General features: G+C 43.5%; 1 protein-coding gene across 1 annotated transcript in view; it reads right to left on the bottom strand.

Annotated features, from left to right (window-relative positions):
• Positions 1-2071: 2071 nt before the first annotated feature.
• pkd1b (polycystic kidney disease 1b) overlaps positions 2072-20339 on the bottom strand; it is a 230642-nt gene continuing 212374 nt past the window's right edge. The window contains exons 38-41 of the mRNA XM_048555247.2: positions 17738-18025; positions 16932-17066; positions 7917-8231; positions 2072-5774 (exon numbers count right to left, since the gene is read on the bottom strand). Of these exons, the coding sequence (XP_048411204.2) occupies positions 5064-5774; positions 7917-8231; positions 16932-17066; positions 17738-18025 (1449 nt within the window). The 3' untranslated portion in view covers positions 2072-5063. The remainder of the gene's footprint in view (positions 5775-7916; positions 8232-16931; positions 17067-17737; positions 18026-20339) is intronic.

Genomic DNA, 20339 nt, shown 5'->3' on the forward strand with positions numbered 1-20339 from the left:
GTGCCATACCCTTTTTATTTACCCTTCTTGTTCCTTATGGTCTCCTCTTCTCTAACTTTTTACTGTTAGAACAGTTTACTATTTGTTTCAAGCCAGCCTGTCACCTTTTCCTCTTGCTTCCTCTTAGCCTTCCTTATTCCAGCCTTGGATTACCTCCTGCATTTATGATACTCTTTGTGATTTCTATTGCTGTTATTATTCTAGTCTGTATCATATTCCACGGTTTGCCTACAAATACTTTCTTCTACTGTGTCCCCGCTATTTGGAGGTCTATAATTAAAAGCCAACGATGTTAACGCTCCCTTCCTGTTCCTAATCTCCAACCATATAGGTTCTAATTCAGGAACTATCTCATTCAACAGCAGTGATACAATCTTTGCCCAAGACTGCAACATCTCTCTTTTCACTGTTCCTGTTTCTACTAACAATCATATAATCTAGTTTATTAAGTATCCAATCCTGTTCTGACTTGAGGCACATTTCTGTCAATGCTACTATGTTATATCACCCTTGACCAACTTCTGCTTCCAGTTCCCTAATTTTGTTCACTATACTCTGTGCATTTACAAACATACAATTTAACTGTGCCCTTATCTCTTTCTGGTCTATTGGGAGGCAATCATTTCTCTCTTCACTGTCAATGCTCAAGCCTTCCCTCACGTCCGTTTCCCCAATCTACATGTTCTCCAATTTACCCTCACCAGTACTGATAAAACTTCTAAATCCACCCCACTACATTGTTTACTCTCTCAGCCAGTTCCATTCCACCTCTTCTGAACAGCTTTCTCCTTCCCCAATGGTAATCTCAATGTCCCAAAAATCTAAAACCCCTACCCTCTATACCATCCCTCAAGCCAAGCATTTACCTCCCTGATCTGCCTTTGCCTAAATGGTGAAGCCTGTGGAAAAGGTAGCATTTCTGAGGTTACTGCCCCGGAGGTCCTGTGGTTCATAAAACCATAAGACATAGGAGTGGAAGTATGGCCATTTGGCCTATCAAGTCCATTCCGCCATTTAAATCATGGCTGACAGGCATTTCAACTCCACTTCCCTGCACTCTCCCCATAGCCCTCGATTCCTTGTGAGATCAAGAACTTGTCGATCTCTGCCTTGAAGGCATCTAACGTCCCGATATTTAGTAAGAATTCAAACTACTCCCTAACTCCTAAAACTGATTCTGCAAGATCTCCAAGCTGTCCTACCCCATGTCATTGGTTCCCACACAAACCACAACCTTTCCAAAAGTTTATCCAGCCATTTTATTATGTCCCTAACCCTTGCACTGGCGAGGCAACAGATGATAAGAACGCACAATCTCGGCTGCAAACAAGACTGCCTATCCTTTGAATATTTATCATGATGAGAAGTGACCATTCTCTGGTACAACTGTTCCAGAAATCTGTCTCCTTCTTGTGTGGTCTTCAGCAAGGAGAATTACTGCTTCAAATCAGCCACATTTTTTCAAAGTGCTACCTTCCAGCACTTCTTGCAGATGTGACTGTCCCTAAATGTCTTGTGATCTAAATCTGCCCACATTTTACTTGCCACACACAGCACAAGCTTACCCAGAATCTCTGCCATCTTTACTGGTCAAGATGATGCACACTGTTGAGGCTTTGCTGTTTCTAAGCCACAGAGAAATTTTCTAACAGCCTCCTTCTCTCTTTTTGTTTCAAAGAGGGAGCTGAGAGGGAAATACTGCAGTAATGTAATGCTTGGGGCTAAACCATTCTTTGACACCATTCCTTGAGCACAATGACTTCTCCTGGAATCCTCCCCAGTCAACTCTCACTACCATCCTCTGCTCAATTCAGTGAGCTTAACTGTTTATTTACTGTGACCGTAAAAGACAGATAGACAGACATATTTCCTAAGGTTTTGAAAAGTAAAGAAAGCAGTATTTATGTCTTAACATCTAAATTTAAATTATCAGTGTTCCAACCATCTTACAGATCTGCATTGGGAGGTCGTGAGTGAGAAAGCCTTAAGGTGCAATTTTAATCTAAACTTAAAGTAACGTACCAAATAGATAATAAAATGACAATTTAGTGATTTTGTTTTTATTGCAGCTTTAAATCAAAGAAATATAAGCTCTAAAAGAGGATTTTGAACAATTTGTGTTCCTTCTCTTTTGGATGTTGACTTTTCCCTTCAAGGCTCTGTCAAATAATTTACTAATGTGAAGGTCTTCCTATGGGGGTTGATGTGAGTCTTAACAGGAATCTCTTTGAATTCTACTCTGGTTACCCTGGTATCCCACACCTGATTCTAGAATAGTCAAGGTTGTTTCTCCAGGTATCCTCTGATGTCTATCTGAAATCTGGCCCCCATTTCAATCTTATCCTTTTCGAGAGAACTCTTTCATCCAGTGATGGTGAGTGGAGGGGCAAAAATTTTCCAGGACATTCACTTGGAGACCCAGTGCCATGGAGTTGTGACTGGGCAGTTATGAGTCTTAGACCTTAGTAGGCTGTGGTTTGGGTTAAGCAAAGTTACCCTCACAGGTGCTTCATCTTTACTTTCTTGGCATACTCCAGGCCTCTGTTTGCAATAGGTCAAATAGGTCATGATTTAATGGTAAGTACAAGTAGCATGGTCACATTTTGTGGATTATCTTTAAAACTATCTAGAGGTAAGTTAAGATTTGTTATTCTAGTTTTGGTTGCCTGTTTTGTGTTGTGTTTATTGGTTAATATCTATACTTAGAGGTAATTTAAGCATTCTGGTATCATAGGCTGTGTCTTACACAGAGAAAAAGGAAAAGCATGACATGCTGCTGGAAGGGCACTCTCTGTTGTAATCTAATATCTGAAGATTAATACATTGATACCAGACTAGATTTCTAAATCACACAACAAGTCCAGATCATCCAAAGGCACTGCCATCCATGCGGCTTCTTTCTGAGGAAACAGAAACCAGCTCAGACCAACATACGGCATGCCAGTCATGAGGAAGATCATGGCATGAAGATAATTGTGCAGGGGTTTTGAGCGAAAGCTACCAATTCAGGGCAAGTCAACAACTCTCCAAAGCATTTAACTGAACTTTGAAAACTGAAAACGTGTGTCTGTGTAAAATCATATGTACCTCTTTAGAACGATAAAAACTATGAATCTATATTAATTCTAAATTGTATAGATTTATATTGAAGAACTTAAGTAGTAAGGCACAATGGAAATTGTTAATGACAATGTTAAACAACAGAAAATACTGTCATATTCCTAGTAGAGAATGTAGTTTTAAAATTCAGTTATTGTTCCAAACAAATATTTTAGATATCTATAAATTGTTAAAAATACATACCAGACGAATCATTCAACTGAGAGTCAAGTCAAAGACAGCCAGCTGGAAGGGGAGGGGAGGGAAAACAAAAACAGGCTGGCAAGGGGAGAATATGAGACTAAGATGGTGGTCTGCTTAAAATGGAACCCACCAGGCAGGGTGTGTCCTATACAGGACCATCAATATTTCTAGGTGTAGCAAAGGACTCAAGTACCAATTAAGGACTTGATGTCCGTGCTTACTAAGGGTCTGGAAATTGACAAAACACAATTAGAAGTGGAGACAGTAGATGAAGTGGACGTAGTTGAAGAAATGGAAGCTGGGGTGAAATTGAGAGGCAGAAAGGGTTTTCTTGATTCATTTGTTGGATCACCACTCACTACAACAGACATGAGGGTCCTTGAGGGGCTGCAGAAGAGATTTGCCAGAACGATTCCAGTGAAACCTCACAGTAAATCTTCCCAGATCAACTCTCAAGGGACTGATGTTGATGTTTATTTCTGATGCCTCATTTTATCTTCCTGTTTTGGTGCTGTTAGCATTCCACAGCTGTTTGCTACTTGCTTCTCAATTGAAATTTTAATACGCAGTACTTTACTATCTTCACTTGTCTGTAATTTTGTCTATTTGGCTGTGACAATGTAACTATCAAAATCTATTTAGAGATACATTCTATTCAAGCTGCTCAGCGATGTTATGACACACCCCTGGGGTAGGTGGGACTTGAACCCTGGTCTTCTGACACAGAGGTAGGGACATTACCACTGCCACAACAGTCCCTTACAAATTAACATATGTCCTAGGGAGATTAAAGGATTCTTGCCTCTGGATTTAACAAGGTTCTGTTTTATGTATGGCTACTCTAATCTCTAGTTGCTGTCTTGAAACTTAGCCATGATGTGGACATGTGGGTGTTGGGCTGGAGTGGACAAGGTCAAAAATCACACCACACCAGGTTATAGTCCAACAGGTTTCTGTGAAAACACAAGCTTTTGGAGTCTTTGTTTTTCTTCAGGTGTTAGTGAGAGAGGTGGCATCAGACACAGGTTTTATAAGCAAAAGATCAATGAATCATAGGACTGATGCAATTGCATTGAATGAACCTAAAATGTCTATTAAATCTTTAATCAATTAGGAAGGATTATGATCTTTTACTTAGGAAATCTGTGTCTGATGCCACCTGTCTCACTATCACTTGAAGAAGGAGCAAGACCCTGAAAACTTGTGCTTATAACACAGTGTCATGTGATTTTTGAACTTGAAACTTAGCAGCAGCTTTAAACAACACTATCATAATTATCACGACTAAACCAGCACATCCCTAGTTACACATCTGATGCTAGTTTGGAATCACCACTAAATCTAAGGCGATCCCTAGCACGTAGAATAAACAGTATTAGCTGCTCCTTGATGTTGATCTGTAGGTGGATATTACAAATGGTGGAAAATAGCATCAATGCCAGTCTCTCAGCAAACAAAAACACCAATGAATTGCAGAACAAAATAATGAAAGAATTGCAATTGCTGGGAAAACTCAGGTCTTTCAGCATCTGTGGAGAGAAAGCAGAGTAAATGTTTCAGATCCAGTGACCTTTCATTAAAATGTGAATTTCTCCAGCAATTTCTATTCTTATTTCAGATTTACAGCATCCACAACTTTCTGCTTTATTGTACATGGCCATTATGCTGCGAGACCAGCTAAGTTTTCCCAGCAATTTTTGTTTTTGTTCCAGTCTCTCAGAGCTCTCTGGTGACTCCTTTTGGCTCCTTTGTATATTAATTCATGGTTTCCCTTCCATGCTTTCACTCTGCCATGCTCTCCTCTTTACTGGGGCCTGCAGATGAGTCATCACTCGATCCTGCCCTTCTTCACTTTTGGGCCTTGGCTTGGCTGCAGGTTCTGAACTCCATACTGCTCTCTGACCGATACCTGCTGACAGTGGTGGACCTGACTGCCAGGCTCTTCGCCCAGGAGCATCACTAGATCTGGAGCCATCTGGTAGAGCACTGTGAGCTGATTGGGCAATGACTGCACTGTACTCACGAGCTGGGCCTGTGCTTGGTCGAAGGCTGGAAACGGCCGAATCAGAAACAGCACTGCACGCCCTGGGCACAGTGAGGTTTTGTCTCTCTGCTTTGCTGTTTTCATTCTTGCCCAGAGTCTGTCTCCTTTGGTTGATTCTGTGCTGCACTTTCTCCAAGTCACTCTCGATCCGGTACAAGTCATCAGTGACTTTATTGACACGGTCAAACTGACCGAGGAGGCTGTTGACAGTTGGCAGCAACCGATCCAGATAGGTTTCGACCTTGTAGATCTCTGAGGTTGGACTCTTTGGCAGAGTCAGCTCCTCGGATTGCACAGAGCCTAACAAGATGGTGCAGTCTGAGAAAGGAGACTCAGTGCTTTCTGATGCAAGTTGAGATAATCTCAGGGTTTGGGAAGTGCCTGTCGGCAAGGACTCCATCCCTTCAAATTTTACCTTATGTCGAAACTGCAAAAGATTGCAAAAAGCTTCAGCAAGGATCAACGTTCACAAACAAGAGTCATTTCCGAATTACATAATCAGAGATGTTATTACACATCGAGAGAGTAGGTGGGAACTTGGATCGGGGCCTTCTGGCTCAGACGTCGGGGCACTACCTCTGAGCCACAAAAGTCCCAGTCCCATCATTTATTGCAATCAGCTGGGCAGTGAACAATGGCCTGGTCAAGAGGGCAAAGGTCCAGTTGTTCGATTACTTTCATTATTTATCTTCATTACTCACTGCAGGATTACAAACCTATTCCCTATCTGAGACAGAGATGCTGGAACGGTTGCCAGGGTGTACTGTGGCTCAGCAGCAACACCTCTGGTTTCAAGTCCTACTCCGGAGATTTAACAGCATAGTCAGTCCTGACTAATTTTAGTAACACTAAAGCAGTGCTGTACTGTTAGAGTTACAGTCATGAGCCAGTAACAAAGGTCCTGTCTGCTCTCTCAGATGGATACAAAAGGCCTTATGGTGCTTTTTGAAGAATAGGGAGAATCTGCCTATTCACTGCTTGATATTTATCCCTCGTTTAACATCAGTAAAACAGCTGGCTATGGGTTTAGAAGGCTCTGTCTAAGGAGCCTTGGTGAATTACTGCAGTGCATTATGTATATTGTACATACTGCTAATATTGAGCATCAATTGTGAAGGGAGAGAATGTTTAAGATGGGAGCTAGGGTACCAATCGAGTGGGCTGTTTTGTCTTGGATGATGTCAAGCATCTTTAGTGTTGAATCTGTACTCATCCAGGCAAGCAGGGAGTATTCTATCCCACTCCTGACTTACAGATTGTGAACAGATTTTGAGGGGTCAGGAAGTAAGTTATTCAACACGGATTTCTGAGCCTCTGACCTGCTTTCGTAGATGCTTTGTTTATACGGCTAGTCCAGTGTGGAACATTAATAGTAGGGGTTTCAGTGATGATAATGCCATTGAACATGAAGGAAATGGTTATTGTGAGAGTTGATCATTGATTGGCATGAATGCTATTTGCCACTCTCCAGCCTAAGCCTGAATATTGTCTCGCTGGAACTTGACTTCATAGGTTTCTGAGGAGTTTTGAATGACTGAACAATGGGCATTAATGAACAAACCTACTTCTGACTTTATGATGGAGGGAAGGACATTGATGATGCAGCTGAAGATGGTTGGGTCTAGGAGACGACCCTGAGGAACTCCTGCAAAAGTATCCTGGGGATGAGATGACTGACCTCCAACAACCAAAACTCTCTTCCTATGTGCCAAGTATCACTCTAAACAATTGAGAAGTTTTCTCCTGATTTCAGCTGAATTCAGCTTTGCTATAGCTCTTTCATGCTACACTCAGGCTGAGCACAGGGGAATTAATTCACTAAATCATGGAACTGTGAAGGAGGGAGAGCATTGTACAAGAGAACACAGGAAATCTGAAGAGGAGGCCTGGAGCCTGAGGTAGGATCAGTAGGATAAAAGATAAGAAGAAAAGTGGGGGATTGGAGATGGAGAAGGAGATTGGTGGTTGGAGTTGGAGAGACAAGTGGGGTATTGGAAATAGGGTGGGAAGTGAAGAAGTAGGAGAACGGGGTACCAGAAATGGATTCAGAAGTGGGGGAGTGGGAGATTGGAGTTGGAGGCGTTAATGGGGTATTGGAGATGAAATGTGGGATTGGTGATGAAGGGGGGAGTGGGAGATTGGTGATGAAGTGGTGAACCGGGGGTTAGAGATGGCGTGGGATGTGGGGGTGTGGACATGGACAGGATGATAGGCATTTGAGATAAAAAGATTATAAAACTTAGAAATGGAGAGAAGAGTAGGATTGGAGTTAGACAGAAGAGTGGGGCAAAGGTCAAGTTGGAGACAGAGTGAGAAAAGTGGAAATGGCATTAACGAGTGCAGAATACCATGACTGGATTAAGGGCGGGTAAATGTGTTCACCTCAGAGTACTCAGCCCTTCTGTCCAGGGAGGTGACTACCTCATAGCTCAGCACAGCATCTTGGTAAAGCTCAGGACCAGCTCCAAACATTCCAATAGCACAAACTGGCTGCAGCATTTAGTCAAGCCTGCAGCTCCGGCTGATTGATCAGAGAGGTTGATGCTTCTCTGGAAAGCGTGATATTTACCTCCTTTGTCTTGGTGAGTCCTATCCAAAGTTTGAACCTCTTAATGAAGAATTCGATCATCTCGTAGTCTTGTGGTTCAATGGCTGGGCGGTACATTTCTGCTTTGAGCTGCTTGTAACTCTGGTTGATAATGGCACTGAAGAAGTTTCTCGCTATCCACGTCAGACACAGCACGTAGCCGAGGAAGTAGAGGGGTGCAATTATGGGGTAATGGTGGACTGCATGTCGGAGGGAAAGAGTTCCTCGGGGGAAGGCAACCAAAGTCAGCAGAGAGCTGCTGAATGTCACAAAGTGTTCCAGAGTAGGAGAGAACACCTGGAGGGAAAAAGAAGGGAAGTATATTTGGGGGCACTACCTCTGACAAGAAAAAAAACAACCATTGAAGTTCCGACATGAAAACAGGATGTTGGGCCCTGCCTCTCAGTTTCTTCTCCAGACTTGGTCACAATCTTATCTTTCTGCTTAATCTTCCCTTATATCAAGCATCTATCTAATCTCCTCGTAAATGGAAGGATGAAGTCATTTTCAATCACAGACTCTGCAGTAAATCCCAGTTTAAGTAGCTTTTCTGTAATGTCAGTGAATTACTCGGGCCTGTTATCATGTTCAAATCCTGTGCTATCATGTCCAATATTCAAAAATGGAAGTAGAGAGAAAACAGGGCATTATAGAGCACCAAGTCTAACACCAGTAATGGGGAAAATTCTTGAATCTGTTATCAAAACTTAATAGCTAAGCATTTCGAAAGCACTGGCAGGATCAGATAGAGTCAGCATGGATTTATGAAGGGGAAATCATTTTTGATAAATCTGTTGGAATTCTGTGAAGATGTAACTAGCAGAGTTGACAAGGGGAGCCAGTTGATGTGGTAGATTTGGAGTTTAAGAAAGCATTTGACAAAGTCCTACATATGAAATTAATGTGTACGATATTAAAGTGCATGCGATTGGGGAAAGTGTATTGAGATGGTTAGAAAACTGGTTGGCAGAGGGGAAACAAAGAGTGGGACTTAATGATAATGGGAACTGCAGATGCTGGAGAATCCAAGATAACAAAGTGTGGAGCTGGATGAACACAGCAGGCCAAGCAGCATCTCAGGAGCACAAAAGCTGACGTTTCGGGCCTAGACCCTTCATCAGAGAGGGGGATGTGGTGGGGGTTCTGGAATAAATAGGGAGAGAGGGGGAGGCGGACCGAAGATGGAGAGAAAAGAAGATAAGTGGAGAGGAGAGTATAGGTGGGGAGGTAGGGAGGGGATAGGTCAGTCCAGGGAAGATGGACAGGTCAAGGAGGTGGGATGAGCAAGAGGCGGCGCCGATACACTCATCAATGTAACGGAGGAGGAGGTGGGGTTTCGGGCCTGTGTAGGTGCGGAAGAGGGACTGTTCCACGTAACCTACAAAGAGGCAGGCATAGCTGGGGCCCATGCGGGTGCCCATGGCCATGCCCTTTGTCTGTAGGAAATGGGAGGAATTGAAAGAGAAGTTGTTGAGGGTGAGGACGAGTTCGGCTAGGCAGATGAGGGTGTCGGTGGAGGGGGACTGGTCGGGCCTGCGGGACAGGAAGAAGCGGAGGGCCTTGAGGCCATCTGCATGCGGAATACAGGTGTATAGGGACTGGTGCGGCTTCCTCTACATTGGGGAAACCAAGCGGAGGCTTGGGGACCGCTTTGTAGAACACCTCCACTTGGTTCGCAATAAACAACTGCGCCTCCCAGTCGCAAACCATTTCCACTCCCCCTTCCGTTCTTTAGATGATATGTCCATCATGGGCGTCCTGCAGTGCCACAATGATGCCACCCGAAGGTTGCAGGAACAGCAACTCATATTCCGCTTGCGAACCCTGCAGCCGAATGGTATCAATGTGGACTTCACCAGCTTCAAAATCTCCCCTTCCCCCAGCGCATCCCTAAACCAGCCCAGTTCATCCCCTCCCCCCACTGTACCACACAGCCAGCCCAGCTCTTCCCCTCCACCCACTGCATCCCAAAACCAGTCCAAACTGTCTCTGCTTCCCTAACCTGTCTCTGCTTCCCTAACCTCTTCTTCCTCTCACCCATCCCTTCCTCCCACCCCAAGCCGCACCTCCATTTCCTACCTACTAACGTTGTGAGGGGGGATGCATTATGGCCTCAAGGACATTTAGATAGGCTGGGTGAATGAGCCAGAGGATAGCAGATACTATCATTTTGGTAAATCAGAGGTTATCCACTTTGGTATGTGGAACAAAGGAGCACAGCATTGCTTAAATGGTGAGAAATTAAAGCATTCATGTCCAAAGGGACCGAGGTATCCTTGTTGATTAGAGGCAAAGCTAACATGCAAATGTATTGAGCAATTCAGAAGGAAAATAGTTTGTTGCCCTATATTGCATGTGAATGAGTACAAGTGCAAATAAGTCTTGCTTCAATTGTACAGCACACTGCTGAGCCCGCTCCTGGAGTATTAAGTGGAGTACTCACCTCTCGCCAATGGAAGGGTATTCTTGCAATGGAGAGAGAGGAGGTTTACCACACTGATTTCTGAAGTGTTGGAACTGCCTTATGAGGAAAGATTGAGGAGATTGGCCATACATTCTCTGGAGTTTTGAAGAATGAGAGATGGTCTCAAACAAACTTGCAAAATTCTTGAAGGGATAGAAAGAGTAGATGCAGAGAAGATATTTCTCCTGGCTGAGGAATCCAGAAACAAGGGATACAGTCTCAGAATAAAAGGTAAGCCATTTCGGACAAAGAGAAGAGATCTATTTATTCAGATGGTGGTGAATCTTCAGAATTCTCCACACAGAGGGATGTCAGAGCTCAGTCATTATGTTCAAGACAGAGATTGGTAGATTTCCCATCAATGAAATTTAGGATTATTGGCACAGCCATAGTGCAAAATGGCACTGAGGGAGATTAGCCATGATCTAGAACAGCAGAGCAGACTTCAGGGGCTGAATAGCTTACTCTTGCTCTGATGTTCCTTATCTCCTCTATTACTGAAACAAAGATTGATGCCTTCAGGACTTCTGGACTTCACTATTTCCATGCACTCCTTGCCAACTCCACCATCTACCCTTCATAAACTTCAGCTCACTCAAACCTGTCTTGCACCATGCCCACCAACTATCACTTCTTGGCGCAATGACCTATTTTGGCTCCAGGTTGAGCAACTGCTTAATTTTAAAAGTCTCTTCTTTGTTTCAAAATCTCTTCACAGGTTGCCAAGCATGCAAATGCTGGGAGTTGAGCTAAGTGTGGGAGTTTAAAAATATAAATCTGAACCTTTTGCATTCTTAAAAAATAAAAACTGTGGTTAAGGAAAGGGTAGACATTTAAGGAGCAGGAAAGCTTGATGTTTTGGGTCGGGACCCTTCTTCAGAAAAAGACCCTGAATTATCTGTTGCCTGCCACTTTAACGCACCACCTTGCTCCTGGCCAATATCTCTGTCTCCGGCTTGCTACAGTGTTCCAGTGAAGCCCAATGCAAGCTGGAGGAACAACACCTCATTTTCCACTTGGGGACCCTACAGCCCTCCGGACTCAATATTGAGTTCAATAATTTAAAACTCCCCCATGTCCCTGCCCCCACCCCACACACCAGGCCTTGTTACCACATAGCTTGTCACTACACACCCCCTGTTGTTAGTCACTAACAGCCTCCATTAACAACCACTCACTCTCCCCGCCTGATCGTTAGCAGCTCCTTTGTCTGTCCAACTGTCTTTCTCTCTCTTTGGGCTCTATCCTATTGTTTACTCCCTACCCCACCCACCTCCCTATTTTCTGCATATAAACTGACGTTTTCCTGACATCAGTTCTGAGGAAGGGTCACCTGACCCGAAACGTTAACTCTGTTTCTCCTCCTCTTACCTTTATACTCTTTTAGGACTTCACTCAATCCCTGCTGTCTATACCTGACATGTAGTTCCTTCTTATCCTTGACCAACCTCAATTTCTCTCATCATCTGGCATTACCTACATCTACCTGCCTTGTCCTTCACCCCAACAGGAACATATTGTCTCTGGATTCTCGTTATCTCATTTTTGAAGGCTTCCCATTTTCCAGCTGTCCCTAGTCAACTCTGGAAAGTTCTTGCCTAATACCATCAAAATTACCCCTCCTCCAATTTGGAACTCTAACTTTTTGATCCAGTCTATCCTTTTCCATCACTATTTTAAAACTAATAGAATTATAGTCACTGGCCCTAACCTGCTCCCCCACTGACACCTGTCATCTGTCCTGCCTTATTTCACAAGAGCAGGTCAAGCTTTGCACCTTCTCTATTAAGTACATCCACATACTGAATCAGAAATTTTTTTGCATACATTTAACAAATTCCCCTCCATCCAGTCCCTTCACACTATGGCAGTCCATGTTTGGAAAGTTAAATCCCTACCATAGCCACCCTATTATTCTCACAGATAACTGAGATCTCCTTACAAATTTGTTTCTCAATTTCCCGCTGACTACTAGGCGACTGGGGCAGAAGTGACCTGCCCAAGAGGGACGGATTGAACCTAAACTGGAGGGGCGCCAATATCCTGGTGGGGAAATTTGTTGTTCAGGAGGATTTAAACTGATCTGGCAGGTGTGAGATCCTAAGCAGGGGTGAGATCCAAGAGAAATTTAAGGCTGGTACAGAAACTAAAGACAGTAAGTTAAATAGACAAGGCAGGCAACAACACTGCAGGGTACGAGGAAAGACTGATGAATTAAATGGCATTTATTTCCAAGATAGTGGCTTGACAGGTAAGGCAGATGGACTCAGGGTATGGATGAGAACATGGGACTGGGATATTGCTGAAATATGGCTGAGGGGGACATAGGACTGGCAGCTGAATGTTTTGGGGTAGAGATGCTTTAGAAAAGGATAGAAGGTGAGGCAAGAGAGGAGGGGAATGGCATTTTTGATGTGGGAAAACATCACAACAATACTTAGGATATTCCTGGGGATTTATCCCATGAAGCTACATGGGTGGAACTGAGAAATAAGGAGGTGATCATTTTGTTGGGATTATACTACAGACCTCCAGCAGTCAGCAGGACATTGAGCAGCAAATATGTAGGGAGATCATAGGTAGCTGTAAGAATAATAGGTTTGTAATAGAGGTAGATTTTAACTTCCTCAACATAGTTTGCAACTGTCATGGGCTTCAGATCGGTATGACAGGTCGGCACAACATCGAGGGCCGTAGGGCCTGTACTGTGCTGTAATGTTCTATGTTCTATGTCATAGACTTAAGGGCTTGGATGGGGAGGAATTTGTTAACTGTGTTCAAGAAAACTTTTTCAATCATAATTTAGATGGCCCAAATAGAGACGGGGCAAAACTTTACCTCCTCTTGGGAAATAAGGCAGGGCAAGTGACTGAGGTGTGAGTGGGGGAACGCTTTGGGAGCAGTGACCATAATTCTATTTGTAGGATAAATCTGATCCACAAGTTAACATTTTAAATTGGGGCAAGGTCACTTTTGACGGTCTTGAACAGGAACTTTCAAAAGTTGATTGTGGGGGGCTGTTCACGGGTAAAGGACTGTTTGACAAGTGGGAGGCTTTCAAAAGTGGGTTAATAAGAGTTCATGGACAGAATGTTCCCACTAGTGTGGGAAGGGAAAGGCTGGCAGGAGTAGGGAACACTGGATAAATAGGGATATTGAGGCTCTGGTCAAGAAAAAGGCTGAGGCATATGTCAGAAATACACAGCAGCGATTGAGTGAATCCCTTGTGGGATAGAGGGGGTGTAGGAGTACACTTAAGAGAGAAATTAGGAGGAAGAAAAAGGGACATGAGATAGATAAGGTTAGGCAGAATCCAAAGTTATTCTATAAGGATACTAACAGCAGAAAGAGTAATGGGGAAAGAATAGTCCCTCTCAAAGATCAAAAAGGCCGTCTATGTGTGGAACCATGGGAGATGGATGAGATCCTAAACAAATATTTTGCATCATTATTTACCATGGGAAAAGACATGAAAACTAGGAAACACAGGAAAGTAAATAGTAATGTCATGAGAAATGTCCATATTATAGAAGGGAAGGTACTAGAGGTCTTAAAACGTATAAAGGTTGATAAATCCTCAGGACCTGATCAAGTATATCCAAGGACATTGTGGTAAGCTAGGGAAGAAATTGCAGAGCCCCCAGCAGATATATTTGTATCATTGACAGCCACAGATGACGTACCAGAAGACAGGAGCGTGGCTAATGTTATGCTATTATTTAAGAAAGGCTTTAAGGAAAAGCCAAGGAATTATAGACTAATGAGCCCGAGGTCATAGGTGGGTAAATTGTGGAAGGGGATTCAGAGAGACAGATCTACATTCCTTTGGAAAGGCAAGGTCTGATTCAGGATAGTTAGCATGGCTTTGTGCATGGGAAATCATGTCTCACAGACTCGATTAACATTTTTGAAGAGATGACCAAGAAGACAGATGAAGGCAGAGCAGTAGACAGTGTTTACATGGATTTTTGCAAGGTCTTTGACAAGGTTCCGCATGGTGCACTGATTAGTAAGGTTAGCTCAATGGAACGAAGGAAGAGCTAGCCAATTGGCTACAAAACTTGCTTGAAAGAGGACAGTGGTAGAAGTTTGTTGTTTGGACTGGAGGCCTATAACCAGTGGCGTGCCATAAGAATCAGTGCTGGGCCCACTGTTGTTCATCATATACATAAATGATTTGAATAAGAAAATATGAGGCAGGTTAGTAAGTTTACAGATGACACCAAAATTGGTGGTATAGTGGACAATGAAGGAGGTTATCTAAGAGTACAACAGGATCTTGATCAACTGGGTCAGTAGGCTGAGAAATGGCAGATGGAGTTTAATTTAGATAAGTGTGAGGTGTTGCATTTTGGTAAGACAAACCAGGGCAGGACTGATACAGTTAATGGTAGAGCTGGGGGAGTACTATAGAACAGATAGACCTAGGGGTGCAGGTATACAGTTCCTTCAAACTGGCATCACAGGTAAACAGGGTGGTAACAAAGGCATTTCGCAAACTTGCCTTAAATCGGTCAGAGCATTAAGTAAAAGAGTTGGAACGTTGTGTTAAAGCTATACAAGGCATTGATAAGGCTACATTTGGAGTGCTGCATATAATTCTGGTTGCCCTGTTACAGGAAGGATGTTATTAAATTGGAAAGGGTGCAAAAAAGATTTACAAAGATGTTACTGAGACTGGAGGTTTTGAGTTAAAAGGAGATGCTGGATAGGCTGGGGCCTTTTTCCCTGGAGTGTAGCAGGCTACGGGGTGCCCTTAAAGAGATTCATAAAATTACGAAGGGTATAGAAAAGGTGAATAGCTAAGCTATTTTCCACAGGGTAGGGGAGTTCAAAATGAGAGGGCATCGGTTTAAGGTGTGAGGGGAAATTTTTATAAAGAGACCTGAGAGGCAACTTTTTCCACACAAAGCGTATTGTGTATGTGGAGTGAGCTGCCAGACGAAGTGGTAGAGGTGAGTACAATTACAACATTTAAAAGACATCTGGCAGGTACGTTGGTAGGAAAGGTATGGAGGGATATGAGCCAAATGCAAGCAAATGAGACCAGGTCTGTTTAGGGAACCTAGTTGACGTGGATGAATTGGGCCAAAGGTCTGTTTCCATGTTGTGATTCTTCATCTCAGTAACCTCTTAAAGCTTCATAACTCTGAGGTATCATCACTCGCCCTGTTCTAGACTGGAGTGACCTCATTTTTAGCTGTTTTAGTGTTGGTGCCATTCTTTGAGATCCTGAGCTCTCCCGAAGTTCCTTTGCTTTTCGACATCTAGTTCCAGAAATCCTACCTCCTAAACTTAAGCTTTTGGATATTCTGCTTTCTCTTCATGTGTGTCAGTGTCTAATGTTGTTTGGTAACACTGCTAATTGCCATGATGTATTTTACTGCACTGTAGTAAAGACTTTGTATTGAAATCATTAACTTCTTTAGAGCAACTAAGGATGGCAATAGATATTGGCCAGCCAGTGACGCTCTCATCCCGTGGGTGAATAAAAAGAAGTCTGTCCAGAAGTACAGAGCTCAATAGGGCTTCCACTAATACTATTCCTAATATCCTATACAGATTTAGTATTACATTCCCACTTTGTTATAGAACATAGAACATAGAACACTCCAGCACAGTACAGGCCCTTCGGCCCTCAATGTTGCGCCGACCTGTAAAACCAAATTGAAGCCCATCTAACCTACACCATTCCATTATCAGCCATATGTTTATCCAATGACCATTTAAATGCCCTTAAACTTGGCAAGTCTACTACTGTTGCAGGCAGGGCATTCCAAGCCATTACTACTCTCTGAGTAAAGAACCTACCTCTGACATCTGTCCGATATCTATCACCACTCAATTTAAAGCTATGTCGTCTCATGCTAGCCATCACCATTTGAGGAAAAAGGCTCTCACTGTCCACCCTATCTAATCCTCTGATCATCATGTATGTCTCTATCAAGTCACCTCCGAACCTTCTTCTCTCTAACGAAAACAGCCTCAAGTCCCTCAGCCTTTCCTCATAAGACCTTCCATCCATACCAGGCAACATCCTGGTAAATCTCCTCTGCACCCTTTCCAATGCTTCCATTCCTTTTTATAATGTGGCAACCAGAACTGTACGCAACACTCCAAGTGCGGCCGCACCAGAGTTTTGTACAGCTGTAACATGATCTCAAGGCTCCAAAACTCAATCCCTCGACCAATAAACAATGATATGTTAACATTCCATCAGCTTTATGGACCTAAAAGATGAGAAACTGCTTTTAACACTTTCTAAACCTCAAATCTCTCTATTCTTCAATAAAACCAAACTTTTCAAACTCACTAGTGACATGTACCAGGTGCCCCTGTTCCTCACTGGTGACCTGTATCAAAGATCTTTGGCCCTCACTTCTAGCAGGGGTCCTTGCTACTTGCCAGTGGTCTTCAATATAGGCTTTACTCCTTCATCATTGTTTCTAATGGAATACTAAGTGGAGATCTGTGCTGGAACTGAGAAAATCATAGTCCACTCTGTTACTCCAGAGAGGGATTCTGATACGTACCACATAGCCGCACTGTGCATACACCATGACAATCAGGAAGAGGCAAAGGAAGGCAGCCATCAGTTCTCGGATCATACACTGGAACACCCTCCCAAACACACACCATCTCCGCACAAAACGAAACTGTCCTATAATCTAGAAAAAGGAAGCATTAAATAGTCTCACCATGCGATATTTGAAGCCCTTTATAGGTAGTTAGACATTTCTATAGGGTAGTCACTGTTGTCATGGCAGCTATTCTGCACAAAGCACAGTCTTACAAACTGCACTGTGACAATGAACAATGGGCTAATTTGTTATTGTTGCTATTTTATTACTGTTGCTATTTTAGTATTGTTGCTATTTTAATTTTATTGTTTTATTGTTACTGGATGTGGAATTAATGGACACCAAGGAAAGATTCCTGATCTCCTTATAATAATATCATGGGAACCTTCACTCCACCTTAAAGACAGGTAGATGTTTACCATCTTGCCTGTAAGACAGCAGCTCTGTCATTGTGGCACTCTCTCTGCAGTACAATCATGTATCAGCTTAGATACTGTGTTTAAGTCTCAAGACTGGGATTCAAGGCCACAGCCTTTGCCGCAGCTTTGTGACAAATAAGTGAGCAAAATACACACAGTAAAATTCTGCAGCTGCATGTGAGCTCATGGTGACCAAGATCAACACAGAAACAGATTGGGGACAAATGAATAACTCTTCTGAAAAGTTGTGTCCAATTGGTTTGCTGAGAGGGTTCTGGTCCTCCTGTTTAATCAGATGTTTGTAATCCCCCCTCCTCACTCACATAATTGTTCACATACCTTCAAGGTGAGGATGGTGAGCAGAAATGCGGCGAGACTGGTGACCCCCTCAGCCAGACACGCAACATGGTAGAAACTAACAAACTGTTGGGGGTTGTACTTGTAGAGGCTGAGCTGCCGGTCAGCGAGTCTGATGTGGCTGAAATGGAGGCCAGGGATGAGGATGCAAAGGAGGATGATGAGGAGCTGGAGGTACCTGTGGCCTTCTTTGAAATAAGCCATACTGTCCCTCTTCAGAGCGATGGCCTCAGCAACCAGAAAACAGAGGCTGAAGAGGAGTAGCAGCACCTGCACAAAGTGAAGGGAATGGTCAGAAGGAGGACGCACCAACAGCACCATCAGTCTCCTGTTCCTGAGGAACACCCAGTTCCTGAGCCTCAAAAATCAATGCTGGGTCATGCTGTGATGATGATCTTCAGAAGATCTCCTTCAGCCACAGGTCAGGGCAGTGCAGTCCTTTTCCCTAAACTCCAGTGTGATTTTTACATACCAACCACCTCTGACCCTCAGGCTTTTCCAATTTACCATAAAATCTCAGCGGTCGGGTGTGGGGGAAATGGAACCAAAACCAAACATGCAAAAACACAAACAACAACTTCAGAGCATTTCAGGATCACTTGCAGTGGGTAAAGAGAGTGTATGCATATTTCAAAGTAGGAGCCCTGCAATCAGAATTTACTTGAGAGATTAAGCAACAGAAGCTGGGATCTGCTCAGATGTTGGTGTCTATAATTAGGAATTGAACATTCATAACACAAGCTCTCCCTTTGTCCACCCCTCCTCCAAAATTGCTTTTTCCCCCTCTTTATTCATTCACAGGATGAGGGCATCGCTGGCTAGGCAGCATTTATTACCAATCCCTAATTGCCCAGAGGGCAGTTCAGAGTCGACCACATTGTTGTGGGCCTGGAGTCACATGTAGACCAGACTAGATAAGGATGGCAGTTTCCTTCCCTAGAGGACATGAGTGAACCAGATGGGTCTTTCCTGACTATCGACAATGGAATCACAGTCATAATTACGTTCTTAATTCCAGATAATTCCACCATCTGCCATGGCTGGATTTCTACTCTGACTGCGAGTCAGATTAGGAATGAAAGAATAGGCAGGATAAATGAGTGGCTTGACAGATGGTGCAGGAGGGGTTCAGATTTTTAGGACATTGGGACCAGCCCTGGGGGATGTGGGACTATTACAAATCGGGTGGTCTATACCTGGGCAGGACTGGAACCAATGTCCTAGGGGGTGCTTTTGCTAACGCTGTTGGGGAGGGCATAAACTAATGTGGCAGGGGGATGGGAACCAAATAAGGAGGTTAGTGGACAGTAGGGAGGTAGTAATTAATGCCTGTAAGGAACTAAATAATGAAGTCAGTATGACGAAGGGGAAGAGCAGGCAGAGAGCAGATGATGAATGCAGAGGGACAGGTGGTCTGAGGTGTATTTGTTTTAATGCGAGAAGTGTACTAAGGTAAGGCAGATTAACTTAGGGCTTGCATTAGTATCTGGGAGCATAATGTTATTGCTATTACTGAGACTTGGTTGAGGCAAGGGCAAGATTGGCAACTAAATATCCCAGGATATAGATGCTTCAGGTGGAACAGAGAGGGAGATAAAAGGGGTGGAGGAGATAAAGAGGATAACAGAGCTGTGCTGGAGGAGGGCACAATGGAGGACTCGAGCAGTGAGGCAATATGGGCAAAGCTCAGAAATAGGAAGGGTGCAGTAACAATGTTGGGGCTGTACTACAGGCCTCCCAACAGCGAGCATGAGATAGAGGTGCAAATATGTAGACAGATTATGGAAAGATGTGGGAGCAACAGTGTGGTGGTGATGGGAGATTTTAATTTTCCCAACATAGACTGGGATTCACTTCATGCTAGGCGTTTAGATGGAGTACAATTAGTAAGGAGTATCCAGGAGTGTTTTCTAGAGCAGTATGTAAATAGTCCAACTCGGGAAGGGGTCATACTGGACCTGGTGTTGGAGGTTGAGCCCGGCCAGGTGGCTGAAGTTTCAGTAGGGGATTACTTTGGGAATAATGATCACAATTCCATAAGTTTTAGAATACTGATGGACAAAGACAGGAAAGGTCCTAACGGAAGAGTGCTAAATTAGGGAAATTCAACAGGAGCTGGGGAATATGGATTGGGAGCAGCTGTTTGAGGATAAATCCACATTTGATATGTGGGAGGCTTTTAAAGGGAGGTTGATTAGAGTGCAGGACAGACATGTCCCGATGAAAATGAAGGATAAAAAGGGCAAGATTAGGGAACCATGGATGACAGATGAAATTGCGAGACTAGCATATAGGAAGAAGGAAGCACACATAAGGTCTAGGCGATTGAAAACACAAAGCTTTGGAAGAATATCAGAAAAGTAGGACCAATCTGAAATGAGGAATTAAGAGGGCTAAAAGGGATCGTGAAATATCTTTAGCAAACAGGGTTAAGGAAAATCCCAAAGCCTTTTATTCATACATAAGGAGCAAGAGGGTAATGAGAGAAATTTTGGCTCACTTAAGGACAAAGGAGGGAAGTTATGCAAGGAGTGAGATTTTTAATGAGTACTTTGCGTTGGTATGCACTGAGGAGAGGTACATG

Source organism: Stegostoma tigrinum, chromosome 22 (genome assembly GCF_030684315.1).
Source record: "Stegostoma tigrinum isolate sSteTig4 chromosome 22, sSteTig4.hap1, whole genome shotgun sequence".
Classification (NCBI taxonomy): domain Eukaryota; kingdom Metazoa; phylum Chordata; class Chondrichthyes; order Orectolobiformes; family Stegostomatidae; genus Stegostoma; species Stegostoma tigrinum.